This window comes from Salvelinus fontinalis, chromosome 24, assembly GCF_029448725.1.
Source record: "Salvelinus fontinalis isolate EN_2023a chromosome 24, ASM2944872v1, whole genome shotgun sequence".
Lineage (NCBI taxonomy): Eukaryota > Metazoa > Chordata > Actinopteri > Salmoniformes > Salmonidae > Salvelinus > Salvelinus fontinalis.
In genome coordinates, this window is record NC_074688.1 from 18,056,263 (window position 1) to 18,072,444 (window position 16,182).

The window sequence follows — 16,182 nt, forward strand, 5'->3', positions numbered from 1 at the left end:
GCTCTCGACGCTCATGGCAGGCTGACGGCTCTCGACGCTCATGGCAGGCTGACGGCTCTCGACGCTCATGGCAGGCTGACGGCTCTCGACGCTCATGGCAGGCTGACGGCTCACGACGCTCATGGCGCTCTGACGGCTCTGGCTGCTCATGGCTCTCTGACGGCTCTGGCTGCTCATGGCTCACTGACGGCTCTGGCTGCACATGGCTCACTGACGGCTCTGGCTGCTCATGGCGCTCTGGCGGCTCTGGCTGCTCATGGCTCGCTGGCGGCTCTGGCAGATCCTGTCTGGTTGGCGGCTCTGGCAGATCCTGTCTGGTTGGCGGCTCTGGCAGATCCTGTCTGGTTGGCGGCTCTGGCAGATCCTGTCTGGTTGGCGGCTCTGGCAGATCCTGTCTGGCTGACGGCTCTAGCGGCTCCTGTCTGGCTGATGGCTCTAGCGGCTCCTGTCTGGCTGACGGCTCTGTAGGCTCATGGCAGACGGGCGGCTTTGCAGGCTCATGGCAGACGGGCGGCTTTGCAGGCTCCTGGCAGACGGATGGCTCAGATGGCGCTGGGGAGACGGATGGCTCAGATGGCGCTGGGGAGACGGATGGCTCAGATGGCGCTGGGGAGACGGATGGCTCAGATGGCGCTGGTGAGACGGATGGCTCTGGCCGGATATGGCGCACTGTAGACCTGGTGCGTGGTGCCGGAACTGGAGGCACCGTGCTAATGATAAGCACCTTCCTACTAGTGCGGGGAGCAGGGACAGGGCACACTGTATCCTCAAAGCCTACTCTACCCCTGATGCGTGGTACCGGCACTGGTGACGCCGGGCTGAGGACAAGCACATCAGGATTAGTAGGGGGAGAATATATAGTGTGTACAGGGCTCTGGAGACGCACTGGTAGCTTAGTGCGTGGGGCCGGAACTGGAGGCACCGGGCTAGATGCACGCACTACAGGGAGAGTGCGTGGAGGAGGAACAGGGCTCTGGAAATGCACTGGTAGCCTAGTGCGTAATGTAGGCACTGTAGGTACTAGGCTGGGGCGGGGAGGTGGCGCCGGAAATACCGGACCGTGCAGGCGTACTGGCTCTCTTGAGCATTGAGCCTGCCCAACCTTACCTGGTTGAATGCTCCCGGTCGCCCTGCCAGTGCGGCGAGGTGGAATAGCCCGCACTGGGCTATGCAGGCGAACCGGGGAAACCATGCGTAAGGCAGGTGCCATGTATGCCGGCCCGAGGAGACGCACTGGAGACCAGACGCGTTGAGCCGGCCTCATGACACCTGGCTCAATGCCCAATCTAGCCCTACCAGTGCGGGGAGGTGGAATAACCCGCACTGGGCTATGCACACGTACAGGAGACACCGTGCGCTCTACTGCGTAACACGGTGTCTGCCCGTACTCCCGCTCTCCACGGTTAGCCTGGGAAGTGGGCGCAGGTCTCCTACCTGCCCTTGGCCCACAACCCCTTAGCCCCCCCCCAAGAAATTTTTGGGAATTACTCACGGGCTTTTCGGGCTTCCGTGCAAGACGCGTCCCCTCATAACTCCGGTTCTTCACTCCAGTAGCCTCTGCTCTCCTCAGTGCCTCCACCTGTTCCCATGGGAGGCGATCCCTTCCAGCCAGGATCTCCTCCCATGTGTAGCAACCTTTACCGTCCAATACATCGTCCCAAGTCCATTCCTCCTTCTTGTGCTGTCCCTTACTCCGTTTAAACCGCTGCTTGGTTCTGGATTGGTGGGTGGTTCTGTAACGCTAATCCTCCTCCTCTTCAACCGAAAAGGAGGAGTATTGAGGGAACCAAGGCGCAGCGGATTGTGAAGACATAATGATTTATTAAAGACAAGACGAAAACACGAACTTCACTATAAACTAACAAAATAACAAAACGAAAGTAGACAGTCCTGAACGACGAACTTACATACAACGTGAAGAACGAAATGAACAGACTACATGAAATGAACAAACCGTATACAGTCCCGTATGGTGCAAACATTGACACGGACACAGGAGACAACCACCCACAAACAAACACTGTGAACCGCCTACCTAAATATGACTCTCAATTAGAGGAACGCCAAACACCTGCCTCCAATTGAGAGCCATACCAGGCAACCCTAAACCAACATAGAAACAGACAACATAGAATGCCCACCCAAACTCACGTCCTGACCAACTAACACACAAAACTAAACAGAAAACAGGTCAGGAACGTGACAGCCCGTGGGCCCTCTACTTCATGAAATTACTACCTGATGTGCTCGCATCGGTGAATTCAACTTCAATTGCTTTCGTGTGTCCCGTTTTTTATTTTTTTATTTTTTATTTTACCGTTATTTTACCAGGTAAGTTGACTGAGAACACGTTCTCATTTGCAGCAACGACCTGGGGAATAGTTACAGGGGAGAGGAGGGGGATGAATGAGCCAATTGTAAACTGGCTGGTTTACAGCGTGCAGCGGAGGGAAAGTATACAGACCACGTGCCACAGTCCTAGCTAGGCTACTAAAATGTTGCTGTCTGGCTTGGGTTTTAAAAGCTTGACAATGAACAACCAAAGAACTAAACCTGCAACAAACCACCATGCAAAGGAGAAACATGTAGACTATTACAACAACATTAGAGCAGTAGCCTAGAGTGGCTACACTGCTACAATACATTTTGTGTGCACCATACGGGAATGGTGCATTCAACCACACCGATGATCCATGCTGTACAAAAAAACAAACCATGTTTTAAGTTTAAACGTTACAACAATTTATAGCTCCGTTTTTGTTATTTGGAAGTATTCAATACTATTGATTAAGGTTGCATTATATTATGCACATCTGCAAGCAGGGAAGCAAAAGCAAATATTACTTATCTTTTCTTTTGTTTTAATGTTAAAATTATATTTACATCATCCTATGTACATCAGTGGACATTATCATTTTTTCAAATAAAACAATGGCCAGTTTGGGTCGCAGTTGCACGTAAAAAAAAAATAATGCCCACTTATGTATATAGGATGTACATAGGTCTGGCCCGCAAAATCCTTTTTTTTTTATTATGGCCCGTGTGCTGATTGAGTTTGACACCCCTGGGCTAGCCTATCTATTTATTTGAAATAAAACAATGACTACGAGGTTAAAGTGCAGCCTGATTTGAGGATATTTTCATCCATATTGGGTGAACAGTTTAAAAATTACAGCATTTTCTATACATAGTCCCCCCATTTTAGAGGAGCAAAGTGTTGGATTAGGACAAATTCACTTATGTGTATTAAAGTAGTAAAAAGTGACGTATTTGGTCCCATATTCATAGCATGCAATGACTACATCAAGCTTGTGACTCATTTGCTGTTTGTGTTTGTTTTGGTTGTGTTTCAGATTATTTTGTTCCCAGTAGAAACTCATGGTAAATAATGTATTGTGTCATTTTGGAGTCACTTTTATTGTAAAGAAGAATAGAATATGTTTCTAAACACTTCTACATGAATTTGGATTCTACCAGGATTACAGATAATCCTTAATGAATTGTGAATAATGATAAGTGAGAAAGTTATAGACGCACATATATCATACCCCCCCAAAAATGCTAAAAATGTAATAGTGAGAGGTAAGAGGTAATGTCTTGGGGGTATGATATTGGTGCGTCTGTAATCCAAACGTATGGAGTATAGAGCCAAAATAAGAAAAAATGCTTCACTGTCCCAATAAGTACAGAGGGCACCGTAAAAGGTGACATTTTACTTGATCTCAAATTTTTTAAAGTATAGACACACATTTTTTTAAAATTACTTCCCTGTCCAAATACATATGGATGGAAGTGTATATCACACATACAGTATATTATGTATATAAGAGACACAGGCTACATACAACAGTGGCATCATATTGTCCTGTAATTTGGGTCTGACATTTCACTCAGAGGAAAATTGTGTAACAGGGACTCAGTAAGGTGAGAAGATTCACACAGACCTTCTTGGTAATGTGAGAGTGGCCTTTAGGGGAGCAGTGAAGTGTGAATATACACACTGCAGGGAGGCCTTGTACTGGAGGAGGTGGGCCCCACAAGGAGGAGGTTACAGAAAACTTCCAAAGTACTTCAGGTCACTTTATTGGTGTTCCGGGAAATAGTTGCTCATTTTGAGCTCATCAGCTAAGCGACAAACATTTGCAGACCACGTTGACATGCTGTAAATGACAACACAAGGTCTCACAAATAGATAGAGCAGATAAAATATAAAGGGAAGTGTTTAGAAATGAAAATAAACAATGGTGTTTAAATACTTTGGAGGTAATTGACAAAACAAACATAGTATCATATACAGATAACTGCCAAAATAAAGAAAACACCAATAGGGTGTTGGGCCATCACAAGCCAGAACAGCTTCAGTGCACCTTGGCGTATATTCTACAAGTGTCTGGAACTCTATCGGAGGGATGCAACACTATTCTTCCACGAGAAATTCCATAATTTGGTGTTTTGCTCCAGAATCTCCCAAAAGTGTTGCCTAATTACTTAACTAACTCATGAACCCAACCTGTGTGGAAGCACCTGCTTTCAATATACTTTTTATTCCTAATTTACTCAAGTGTTTCCATTATTTTGGCAGTTTCCTGTAGATTGGATTGACACATGCAATAAATTAAATGAAAAGGAAAATAGTTGGAAGAGATTTATATTTAAGCTGCTTAATGATTGCAGGGTTTGCTGGTTTTTCACTTAACACTTAATAAACTCCAATTAGGGAACAATTCATCTCCATCTGGGTCTTTCCCTGGTGAAAACGTGAGGCTCATTGACATTGACAAATAACACCTTAACCCACTATGGGAATCTGGCAGCTTTCAATCATCTAATCAGGATTTAAATTAATCAGTTTCTCTGTTGCATTAAAAAACCAGCCAACACTGCAGCCTTTCGTGTAATTTCTTAATCCTGGTTAATTTGGATAGGCACAAATACAAAACATACTTTACACAACTAAAGCACCTGGGTTATCCACCCTCTATAAAACAGGCCCATATTTTAGAAAGGCCAATACTTGGTGGTGGTGGGGGGTTGTATGTAATATGTGATGAACAGGATTTCATGGTCCCAACACAAATGTAGAATGTATATAGTCACAGTACGTAGCACACTTTTAAAAAAAACTACATTCTAGAATCAAGAAATGTACAATCTGTATCCCCTGAACAAGAATAGAACCAAATCAATAAATGAGGGGAAAGATCACATCAGAGGGGTTGAGCTCCTCCCAGTCTCCCAGCCTATCACATCGTATGTACACTCTTAGAAAAAAATGGCTAACTAGAACCATTAAAGGTTCACTTTATGAACCACTTTATGAATCATTTTTCTAAGAGTGAATACAGTAGGTGACCCTGCTGTTTGCTCTCCCCAGCTGTGAGAGAGACAGGACGGCAGTGCCCTCTGCGGCCGCTGCAGTACCCACTGTAGGTGAGCAAAACAAGCGCTCTCTGAGTGCTAGCAGTGAGGACAGTTCAGGAAGCTGGTCCCAGATCGCCCCTGACGACGACCCCCACGAGGAGACCAGTAGTTTTATCCAGCTGAGCGAGGGGTCAGTAACCTTGGCAACCAACTGCTGCTCCGTCCCATCATGCACTGCTCCGAGCACTCCTACCGCTACTACTGCCCTCGCTGTCCGTCGCCCTCTCATCAGCCCATTGCTGCTCACACTCACTCTTTGCTGTCCTGTGCCAGTCTTCGGCTCTTGCGGCTTCAGTGGAATAGCTGTATGCCCAGGGGCTTTCCTCTCACTGGTAGAGAGCTCACCTGGTGCACTGAGCCCCACTCCAGAGCCAGCGTGGTGTAGAGCTCTGGGGGCCTGCAGCCTGCGCTGCAGCCGCAGTAGCATAGGCATGACGTCACACTGCTTCTCACACATTAAAGGCCCACAGAACATTAGCTTTATCATTCCCTGCTTCAGCTACTGTAGTGCCATTTCTCAGTTCCACTAGCTAGCCTCATACTGACACACAGCCAAGCCAAAAACCTGAGGTAGTTAGTCTATTACTGCCATTCCTCTAAGCCAGGAGAAATGAGACCAGGGTATAGATAACAAAGAGTGGGGTGGATACGTTTCTAGGCTCCAGAGGACTAGGAGGAGGGCTGTGTGGCTGGTTGGCTTCAGCTTGGCAGTAGTGGTGATGAAATGTGTGCTGCTTGCTGCTTTTACCTGCCAGCGTAGACAGCTGTGGCATAAACGGACACCTGGTGGCTGTTGCCTTCCTGACCACATCATCCCCGATTAACTCCACGGTGACACTGCTGACACTGGACATGGTCGCCCACTTCGCCCAACTGCTCAATCTTTCCACACCCCTCATCTCCACAAGGAAGGGCCCATTGCCAGTCTGGCTCTCTCTTCCAGCCCAGCCATCCTGATCAGCTGCAGCTGCGGTTTCTATGTTAATCACCAGCTAATGAACAACATTGCTCGCTTCACCGCAGCTCCTTATTGTTCCATTCACAAGTCACTGATCGTGTCGCCTTTCGAGAGACAGGATATGAGTTTTAGTTCTGTTTGGATTTGCAGGAACGGGAACAGCAGCACGTCTAGCCTGGGTCTGGCAGACCTGGAGGGCTTCTCTGACATCCCCACTCAGAGCACAGTAAACAGGTAACTGATAACTCCTAACGACATGCAAACAACACTCCTACAACACAGTGCTGAGGCTTTAAGCAAAGCCCTTTGAACAGGAGAATTCAGTCTCATAGGCTCCAGTCGGATTCTCTCTCTAGTGTCTACCCTGTTTATGAAGTGTGTACTTGTTCACTCCAACTCATGAAGAGATCAACCGATGTAGGAAATGTGGTGGATGCTACATCCGGCTACCTACCCCATGCATACACTGATTACATGTTTTTAAATCCATGACAGGGAATAAATTCACACTTACAGCTAGATGAACTAAGTGTTTGCACCTATTTTTTATAAAGGAAATGAAACATTCAGGACAGAACAAAAAGGTAAGGAGAAAGATTAAGATCAATAGAAAGGTGCAAAATGAGACATTTTTCTTTGTTTTTGGTCTGTTATCAGTTATCCCTTACTGAAAAAACTTGATGCTTAGTAAATCTGGCCTAAGGGTAGAAAGTGAGAATCTGAATGCCACCTACTGTATTGTCTTAATGTTCATGCTCTCTGTTCTCAGTGAGGAGGCGGAGAAGGGTTACCTAAGGGAGAGCAAGGAGAACGTAGACGGTGAGTAGCGTCACCCTGTCTGAGTCATACACACACACACACACTATATCACACTGTCTCATTTCTATGTCATTACTGTCTACATTATGTCACAAAGGAAACTCAACTCTCGCTGTCTCCCCTACTGTCTCATCTTTGTTCTCATTCGTCTTCACGATAACCTCTATTCAACCTCTTCACTGAGTATTGTATGAGTCACTCACATTATCTATCTATGGCTACTTGGTGTGACTAATTCCCAAGATGCTGGAGCTTCAAAAGCAATGTAATGTGTAACTCAAATGTCGAAATGGTAAATATATCACTGCTTTATCTCTGCAGTGCTGCCACTTAAGCATTTTAGGTCAATATAACAGCCTTATATATATAGTGTTGTGGAAGATACTCTGAAAATATAGTTTACCAAGCTAAAAATGACTTCACACTGGAAGAAGTTAAGCTACCCTTAAGCAAAATATACAGTTGAAGTCGGAAGTTTACATACACCTTAGCCAAAAACTCAGTTTTGAACAATTCCTGACATTTAATCTGAGTAAAAATTCCCCGTCTTGGGTCAGTTAGGATCACCACTTTATTTTAAGAATGTGAAATGTCAGAATAATAGTAGAGAGAATGATTTATTTCAGCTTTTATTTCTTTCATCACATTCCCAGAAGTTTACATACACTCAATTAGTATTTGGTAGCATTGCCTTTAAATTGTTTAATTTGGGTCAAACGTTTCGGGTAGCCTTCCACAAGCGTCGCACAATAAGTTGGGTGAATTTTGGCCCATTCCTCCTGACAGAGCTGGTGTAACTGAGTCAGGTTTGTAGGCCTCCTTGCTCGCACGCTTTGTCAGTTCTACCCACAAATCTTCTATAGGATTGTGGTCAGGGCTTTGTGATGGCCACTCCAATACCTTGACTTTGTTGTTCTTAAGCCATTTTGCCACAACTTTGAAAGTATGCTTGGGGTCATTGTCCATTTGGAAGACCCATTTGCGACCAAGCTTTAACTTCCTGATTGATGTCTTGAGATGTTGCTTCAATATAGCCACATAATTTTCCTCCCTCATGATGCCATCTAATTTGTGAAGTGCACCAGTCCCTCCTGCAGCAAAGCACCCCCACAACATGATGCTGCCACCCCCGTGCTTCGCGGTTGGGATGGTGTTCATCGGCTTGCAAGCATCCCCCTTTTTCCTCCAAACATAACAATGGTCATTATGGCTAAACAGTTCTATTTTTGATTCATCAGACCAAAGGATATTTCTCCAAAAACGACGATCTTTGTCCACATGTGCAGTTGCAAACCGTAGTCTGGCTTTTTTATGCCGGTTTTGGAGGAGTGGCTTCTTCCTTGCTGTCGATATAGGGCTCTTTTTTTATTGTGGATACATATATTTTTGTACCTGTTTCCTCCAGCATCTTCACAAGATCCTTGCTGTTGTTCTGAGATTGATTTGCACTTTTCGCACCAAAGTACATTAATCTCTAGGAGACAGAACTCATCTCCTTCCTGAGGGGTATGACGGCTGCGTGGTCCCATGGTGTTTATACTTGCGTACTATTGTTTGTACAGATGAACGTGGTACCTTCAGGCGTTTGGAAATTGCTCCCAAGGATGAACTAGACTTGTGGAGGCATACAATTGTTTTTCTGAGGTCTTAGCTGATTTATTTTTATTTTCCCATGATGTCAAGCAAAGAGGCACTGAGTTTGAAGGTAGGCCTTGAAATACATCCACAGGTACACCTCCAATTGACTCAAAAGATGTCAATTAGCCTAACAGAAGCTTCCAAAGCCATAACATCATTATCTGGAGTTTTCCAAGCTGTTTAAAGTCACAGTCAACTTAGTATATGAAAACTTCTGACCCACTGGAATTTTGATACAGTGAATTATTGTCACGATCGTCTTCTTGAGAAACAGAGGACCAAGGCGCAGCGTGTGAAAAATACATCTTCTTTAATGAAGGAAAAAACAAACACTTACAAAATGAACAAAACAAACGTGAAGCTAAACAGAACTAAGTGCACACATGCAACATAGAACATAGACATAGACAATTACCCACAAAACCCAAATGCCTATGGCTGCCTTAAATATGGCTCTCAATCAGAGACAATAAACCACAGCTGTCTCTAAGTGAGAACCAATCTAGGCAGCCATAGACATACAAACACCTAGACAAGACATTGCCCCATTAAACATACAAACCAAAACACATACTTCCCCATGTCACACCCTGACCTAACTAAAATAATAATGAAAACAAAGATATCTAAGGCCAGGGTGTGACAATTATAAGGGAAATAATCTGTCTGTAAACAATTATTGGAAAAATGACTTGTGTCAGGCACAAAGTAGATGTCCTAACCGACTTGCCAAAACTATAGTTTGTTAACAAGAAATTTGTGGAATGGTTGAAAAACAAGTTTTAATGACTCCAACCTAAGTGTATGTTAACTTCCGACTTCAACTGTAGCTGACTTAACGAAAGTTACTGAGAAAAAGTAGTTCACTACATCCAAACCACATTGTGAGAAATTCTATATCTGAAATGTCATTGACTACAAATTGCAAGAACACATCCCTCTGGAGTCAAATGGTAACAGAATGTGTCATTTAGCCTATTAAAGACAAAGTGAGAATTAGGCACACAAAAAGTGTTTAATGTGAAAATTAGGCAGGTCTGATGCCGTAAAAGATTCTTGTCTACTTCACCCATATCGTATTTTTGCAAGTGTGTAGTTCCAGTAGTTACATATATACATAACTGTATGGCAAAAAAGTTATTAACTACTAAAAACACTACCAAGATTTTAATTTAGTTGAACTACAACCAAGCTACTGAAAAATGTAATTAAATAGTTTAACGAAATGTACCCCAACACTGATGGTATCAAGCCCTCCTTACCCAACCTATCTTGAACCTATTTGGTGCCAGATCCATCCAATGTGCCATCAGACCTCAACGTAGCTTTGCAATTGAAACTACAGGAAGTTAGCTTGATGTACAGAAAGTGGGCGTGATGTATTTCCTGTGTGTGTTGCAGAGGGCATCTCACTGCGGTCAGTAGTGGAAAGTAGCAGCCACAGGGAGCTTCTGGTGGTCAACTGTGACTTGGATCCAGAGTGTGTGGACTCAGAGCTGCGCTTGGCCCTGCAGTGGATCGCTGCCTCCGAGCTGGGCCTGCATGCCGTCTACTTCAGGAAGTGTAAAGACAGGAGAACGTCGAAGGTGGGTGCAGCACAGCACATCCAGGTACACAGGATCTGATTATGTCCGGACATGTGTGTGTGTGTGTGTGTGTATTGTACTCTGTTATCTGCATGTCTTGTGTAGTGCACAAGGAGCATGGTAATCTGGCTGAGTGTGATGTCTCAGTTCCAGAGGGTGTTGCAGCTGGTGTCTCAGAAGGCATGGAGGATCGGAGATCTCTTCAACGCTGTCATCCAGTTCTGTAAGCTTCACCAGGAAGAGGAGGGCGGAGGCAGCTCTCTATCCAGCCTGTTTGACTGGCTACTGGAGACCCACTAGGCTCTGCCAACACCCCCCATCTACACAAACACACACACACACACACACACACACACACACACACACACACACACACACACACACACACACACACACACACACACACACACACACACACACACACACACCAGCCAATGTCTCCAACTGTGTACGCCCAATGCATCAAACCCAACCATCAAGCCTAGTGTTTCTCAGCACACGTGTGAATCATGAAAAACCCCTAGCCTGGTAGCCAGATCTGTTTGTGATTTAGCCAATTCATCTTTCATTAATTGTGATGTAAGCCATGACAAGGAACGCTAAAAGTTTTGGCTAAAGCATCAACAGGTCTGGTACTAGGATAGAAACCCTTTCCTGGTCCCAGAATAGTTTGTGCTGTCTTGCCAACTCTTATGGTCAATGGACCAGGAGTAGAAGATTTGGCTGACGCACAAACAGGTCAGACCTTCAGGCTAAAAACCCCATCACACCTGTGATATTACACACCCTCTTATAGGACTGGCTATGGGACTTTCATTAGGCTGCAGTGAGCAGACATGTCTCCCTTTAATAAGATAAGCATGTTTCTCATTTTCTGGCGCACGGTCCCTAGTTAGACGAACCCAAGGACAACCCAGCATCAGTTTGGGATGTAGGCCTTATTTATTTAGTGCAAACAAATCAGCCATCTGAGATTTCTAGCCTGCAGAATTTGTATTCCTTTCGTTGTTATATATCCTATACATTACGTTTTCACAATCTGATGTGTTAATTTTCTAAATGATGTATTTATTACACATAAACACAAACAAGGCACCAATAAAACCCTGTACCCCATTCCTTCAACCCAACAAACTCAAAAAGACACCAGGTGATGTTTTAATGTACAGTAGCTATCTTGTTGAGACTGTCAGGCAGCAGCCATCGTTCCAGTTAGGCTTTGCTGAGATCACTACTACGCTTGACAGTTGCCCAGAGCCTGTATTCACAAAGCATCTCAGGGCAGGAGTGCTGATCTAGGATCAGATCCCCCCCCCCCCCCCATTCTGGTAATCATATTTATTATGATCTAAAATACAAAACTGATCCTATAGCAGCCTTCCTAATCTGAGATGCTTTGTGAATACGGACCCAGATGATAGTTGTCGTTTACATTGGCCAACATTGTCTACTTCTATTGTAACTTTGTTACTGCTGAAGTTATCTGTCATTCTTCATGTTATCTATTGTTCTTAAGTAAGTTATCTGTCGTTCTTCATGTTCTTTGAGAATTGTTTATTTTGGATAGCTGTACATATTGTAGATTCTTGAACTGCTTCACCTTGATGTAGAAAGACTGCTCTCTATCATTTCATTTTTACTACTTTCAGAAAGAAAAAGAAGGTTTAATGTCTAATTTGTACGTGAATCTGGTTTGTCAGGTTTTATCTGCGTAGTGGTACTCTAGTGTTAAATCGTCGGCATTATAAAGCACACAAATCAACTCTGTTGCTGTAGAAACTGAATGTATCTTTATCTTTTGAGATCAATAAATTCATGTAATATGTGAGCATGAATAGTTTTTATTGAGAAAAGATGGGTACAGAAAACATTCTTCCGTCCGGCCCATTCACCAATTAACACACAAATAAACACTGATTATCAACACTGAACATGACAGAGGACCAAAGTGACCAGTCCAGGTCAAATCCTAACTGGTGAATGCAGGCTGAAAAGCCCTATAGGCCCTGCTCAAAGTAGTGCACTTAATAGGGATTGAGTGCCATTTGGGACGCACCCACCGCGCTAAACTGTCTGTCTACAGTGCTACATAGTAAAATGACAGTGGGACCAAATTAATTCACCAAAGCTATCCGATCTACGGAATCTTACTCCACAGAAACTAGGAGGTCATGCATTGGGTCAGTGATAACTTCCAGGAAGGGCATCTTCAAATAAGGCCCTGTTGGAGTCATCTTCTTGTTGGGGGATGGACATCAGGAGTCAGACTGGAGTCACCTGTCCAGATGGCCTTCCTTTCCTCACACAATCTACTGACCGTAGGACGGGTCAGCGACAAGTGTTGTCCTTGCTGCCTGCAGCAGAGAGAAGACAGGGACAGGTGGTTGAAAAGGAGACAGAAGCTCACCTCATCCAGCTGTGGTCTGTTCATTTGAACTTTGATAAAGTGCTTGTGAGTGGATAAAAAATAATGCTTGTTTGGCTGTGAAGAGTTTGCTGTGGCGTCTTAGCATTTTAACTAGGTATGATTATATAGAGGGCAGGGTTGGGCTCAATTCCATTTCAGGCAATTCAGAAAGTAAACTGAAATTCAAAATCAAATTTTGCTAACTCAATGCTGATTTGAAATGGAACTGACCCCAGCCCTGACAGAGGGTACATATTACCTGTGATGGTGTCACCCTCGCAGTTGAAGGCGGAGGAGAAGTTCTCATCCATGTGTCCCTCCAGGACCTGAAGATAGACGCCAGACTGGACATCCCACAGGCGAGCCATCTTGTCAGCGCTGGCCGACAGAACTCTACTGGCTTGAGTGTTAAAACAGATCTGCAAGGGAGAAGAAGGGGAGGTTGTAATTGACATAAATGTGTGTGTGTGTGTGTGTGTGTGTGTGTGTGTGTGTGTGTGTGTGTGTGTGTGTGTGTGTGTGTGTTATGAAAGTGAAAAGGATGACGGAGTGAATGGCTGGATGGAGTGTGCAAGAGGAGATAGGAACCACCAATGAGCAGAGCATGGGGAACTTTCAGCACATCAGCACTCTATTCTTAAGTCAATAGGTGGCGCAATTAGCATTTTTTATTTCTGGGTGTCGCCAAATTAAACTGCCTCGTGCTCAATTCTTGATCGTACAATATGCATATTATTAATTCTATTGGATAGAAAACACTCTCTAGTTTCTATAGCCGTTGGAATTTTGTCTGTGGGTGACCCAGAACTCTTTCTACAGCGAAATCCATGACAGGTACTGCGATGGTCTGAGAGCGAAGCTCTGATTTCAGATCAGTTTTGAAAGTCTGTGTATATCCTATGGAACGACATGAACTGCACCCGCCTTCCCCTGGATGTCAGTAACCAATGAGAAGTGGAATGGGCTTTCTGCGTAGCTCTCAGAGGTTATAAAAGGCCAAGGAGTGAGGGTAGCCCCCCTTTCGAGTCTGGCCATTACGCAGAAGAGGACTTCGGGGTGCCATTTTCAGAGGCTCGGTTATCAACGTGAAACGTATCCGTCTGTAATTTAATTCGATATAGGAGTTAGAAACATCATAACGTAGTTAATTTAAACCGTTTTATTGCAATTTATATCCGTTTAGTGCGATTTTGAGGAATTTCTATGTGATGCTCTTTGAAGCTTTGGGCACAATTCGGGGTCCCGGTCGAACGTTAGTGGGCATTTCGACGGACAGAGGACATCTTTCGACCAAAAGAAGAGTAGACCCAAGAAAGGATGCATTGCCCAAGAATCTGATGGAAAATCACCTCATAGTAAGAAATATTTAATATGATAAATCGTTGTTCTGTCGAAATATTTTAAAAGCATATATCCGCAATTTTGTTTGCTATAGCTTCGCGAACCCTGTATTGCACAGTAAGGATAATTTTAGAAATGTAAATCAGCGATTGCATTAAGAACTAATTTGTCTTTCGATTCCTGTCAACCCTGTATTTTTTAGTCAAGTATATGATTAGCTTTCGATTAAACTAGATCACTATGAAAGATGGCGTCCGACATGTTGAGGCTTGATTTGCTACTATTTCATTGTATAACCACGTTTTTTTATGGCTAAATATGCACATTTTCGAACAAACAATATATGCATGTTGTAATATGATGTTACAGGAGTGTCATCGGAAGAATTCTGAAAAGGTTAGTGAAAAAAAGTATATCTTTTGGCGATGATAACGATATCGCTCCCTTTGGCTTGAATTCATGCTGGGGTGACGTTTGCACATGTGGTATGCTAACTTATCGATTTATTGTTTTTTTGCTGTAAAACGCTTAGAAAATCTGAAATATTGTCTGAAATCACAAGATCTGTGTCTTTCCATTGCTATGCTTTGTCTATTTTTATGAAATGTTTTATGATGAGTAAATTGGTCATACACGTTGCTCTCTGTAGTAATTCTAGTCGCTTTGGTGAGATGTGTTGGTGGCTGCAATGGCAAACTATGATTTATACCTGAAATATGCACATTTTGTCACGATCTTTCAAGATCGAACCCAGAAGCAGACCAGGACAAGGAGCGTAGGAAGAAGGTGAGTATTTATTTACAGTGAACTGTGAAAAGGTAGATATATCCAGATGGCGTAGCGGGCAGCGGTGGTGAGTAGATGAGAGGAAATAGATGAATCCAATGTAGTAGTAGAATCCTCTGTCAACCAGGCGGGAATGGAGTGAATGATCCAGGTGAGTAACTGAAGGCAAAACAAACGGAGGTAAGTTCAAGGCAAGCAATACGTAAATGAAAACAACAAAACAAATTCTATCCAACTGGAGTCTGGTACTCAGGCACAACATACTGTTCATGGCTAACGATCCGGCAGGGAATGGAAGTCAGGTCAGAGCTTTTGAAGGGTAGAGATGATGATCAGGACAGGTGTGCAGATTACTGACGGGAAACAGGTGCGGGTGAAATCAATCTCCCAATGAGCTAATTCGCCCGGCAACCAGACAGGATGCGTTCCAGGACACCTGAAACACACTCCAGGACAGACACACAGGCAAACCCAGACTCAGGAAGCGGGATTCGTGACAGTACCCCCCCTCCGACGAACGCCACCGGGCGGACTACCTGGAGCGCCAGGATGGAGGCGGTAGAAGTCACGAATCAGGTCGTCATCCAGAATCTGTCGCCGAGGAATCCAACTCCTCTCCTCTGGACCATATCCTTCCCAGTCCACTAGAAACTGGTACCCTCGACCCCGCCGTCTGGAGTCCATGATGCGGCGCACCGTGTAGACAGGACCACCTCCGATCATCCGAGGAGGACGAGGAGGAGGAGGCAGAGGACTGAGGTGAACCGGCTTGAGACAGGAGACATGAAAAGTGGGATGCACTCTAAGTGTTGCATGCAACTTGAGTCGAACCACCACAGGATTTATGATTCTCTCCACTACAAACGGACCAATGAACTTAGGTGACAACTTCCTTGACTCCGTCCGTAGAGGAAGATCCCGTGTAGCCAACCAAACCTTATCTCCAACCGTATAAGCTGGGGCAGGAATACGGCGACGGTTCGCCTGTATCTGATACCGGTCAGAAACTCTAAGGAGAGCCTTCCTGGCCCGATGCCAGGTCCGGTGGCAACGACGAATATGGGTCTGGACAGAGGGAACCGAGAGATCCCTCTCCTGAGAAGGAAACAAAGGAGGTTGGTATCCGTAAAGGCATTGGAAGGGGGACATCCCAGTGGCAGATGAAGGAAGGGTATTATGGGCATACTCAACCCAGGGTAATTGAGATGACCAAGAGGTGGGATCAG

At 44.6% G+C, this 16,182-nt stretch overlaps 1 protein-coding gene across 7 annotated transcripts in view; it reads left to right on the forward strand.

Moving 5' to 3' along the window:
- LOC129822075 (A-kinase anchor protein SPHKAP-like) overlaps positions 1-12,250 on the forward strand; it is a 440,116-nt gene extending 427,866 nt beyond the window's left edge. For 4 of the 7 annotated variants that reach the window (XM_055879961.1, XM_055879965.1, XM_055879962.1 and 1 more), the window contains 5 exons: positions 5,375-5,551; positions 6,530-6,613; positions 7,149-7,198; positions 10,238-10,446; positions 10,570-12,250. In XM_055879961.1, coding sequence (XP_055735936.1) covers positions 5,375-5,551; positions 6,530-6,613; positions 7,149-7,198; positions 10,238-10,446; positions 10,570-10,722 — 673 coding nt within the window. In that variant the 3' untranslated portion in view covers positions 10,723-12,250. The remainder of the gene's footprint in view (positions 1-5,374; positions 5,552-6,529; positions 6,614-7,148; positions 7,199-10,237; positions 10,447-10,569) is intronic. The other 3 variants (XM_055879964.1, XM_055879966.1, XM_055879967.1) reach the window with 2 other exon arrangements.
- The last annotated feature ends 3,932 nt before the right edge of the window (positions 12,251-16,182 follow it).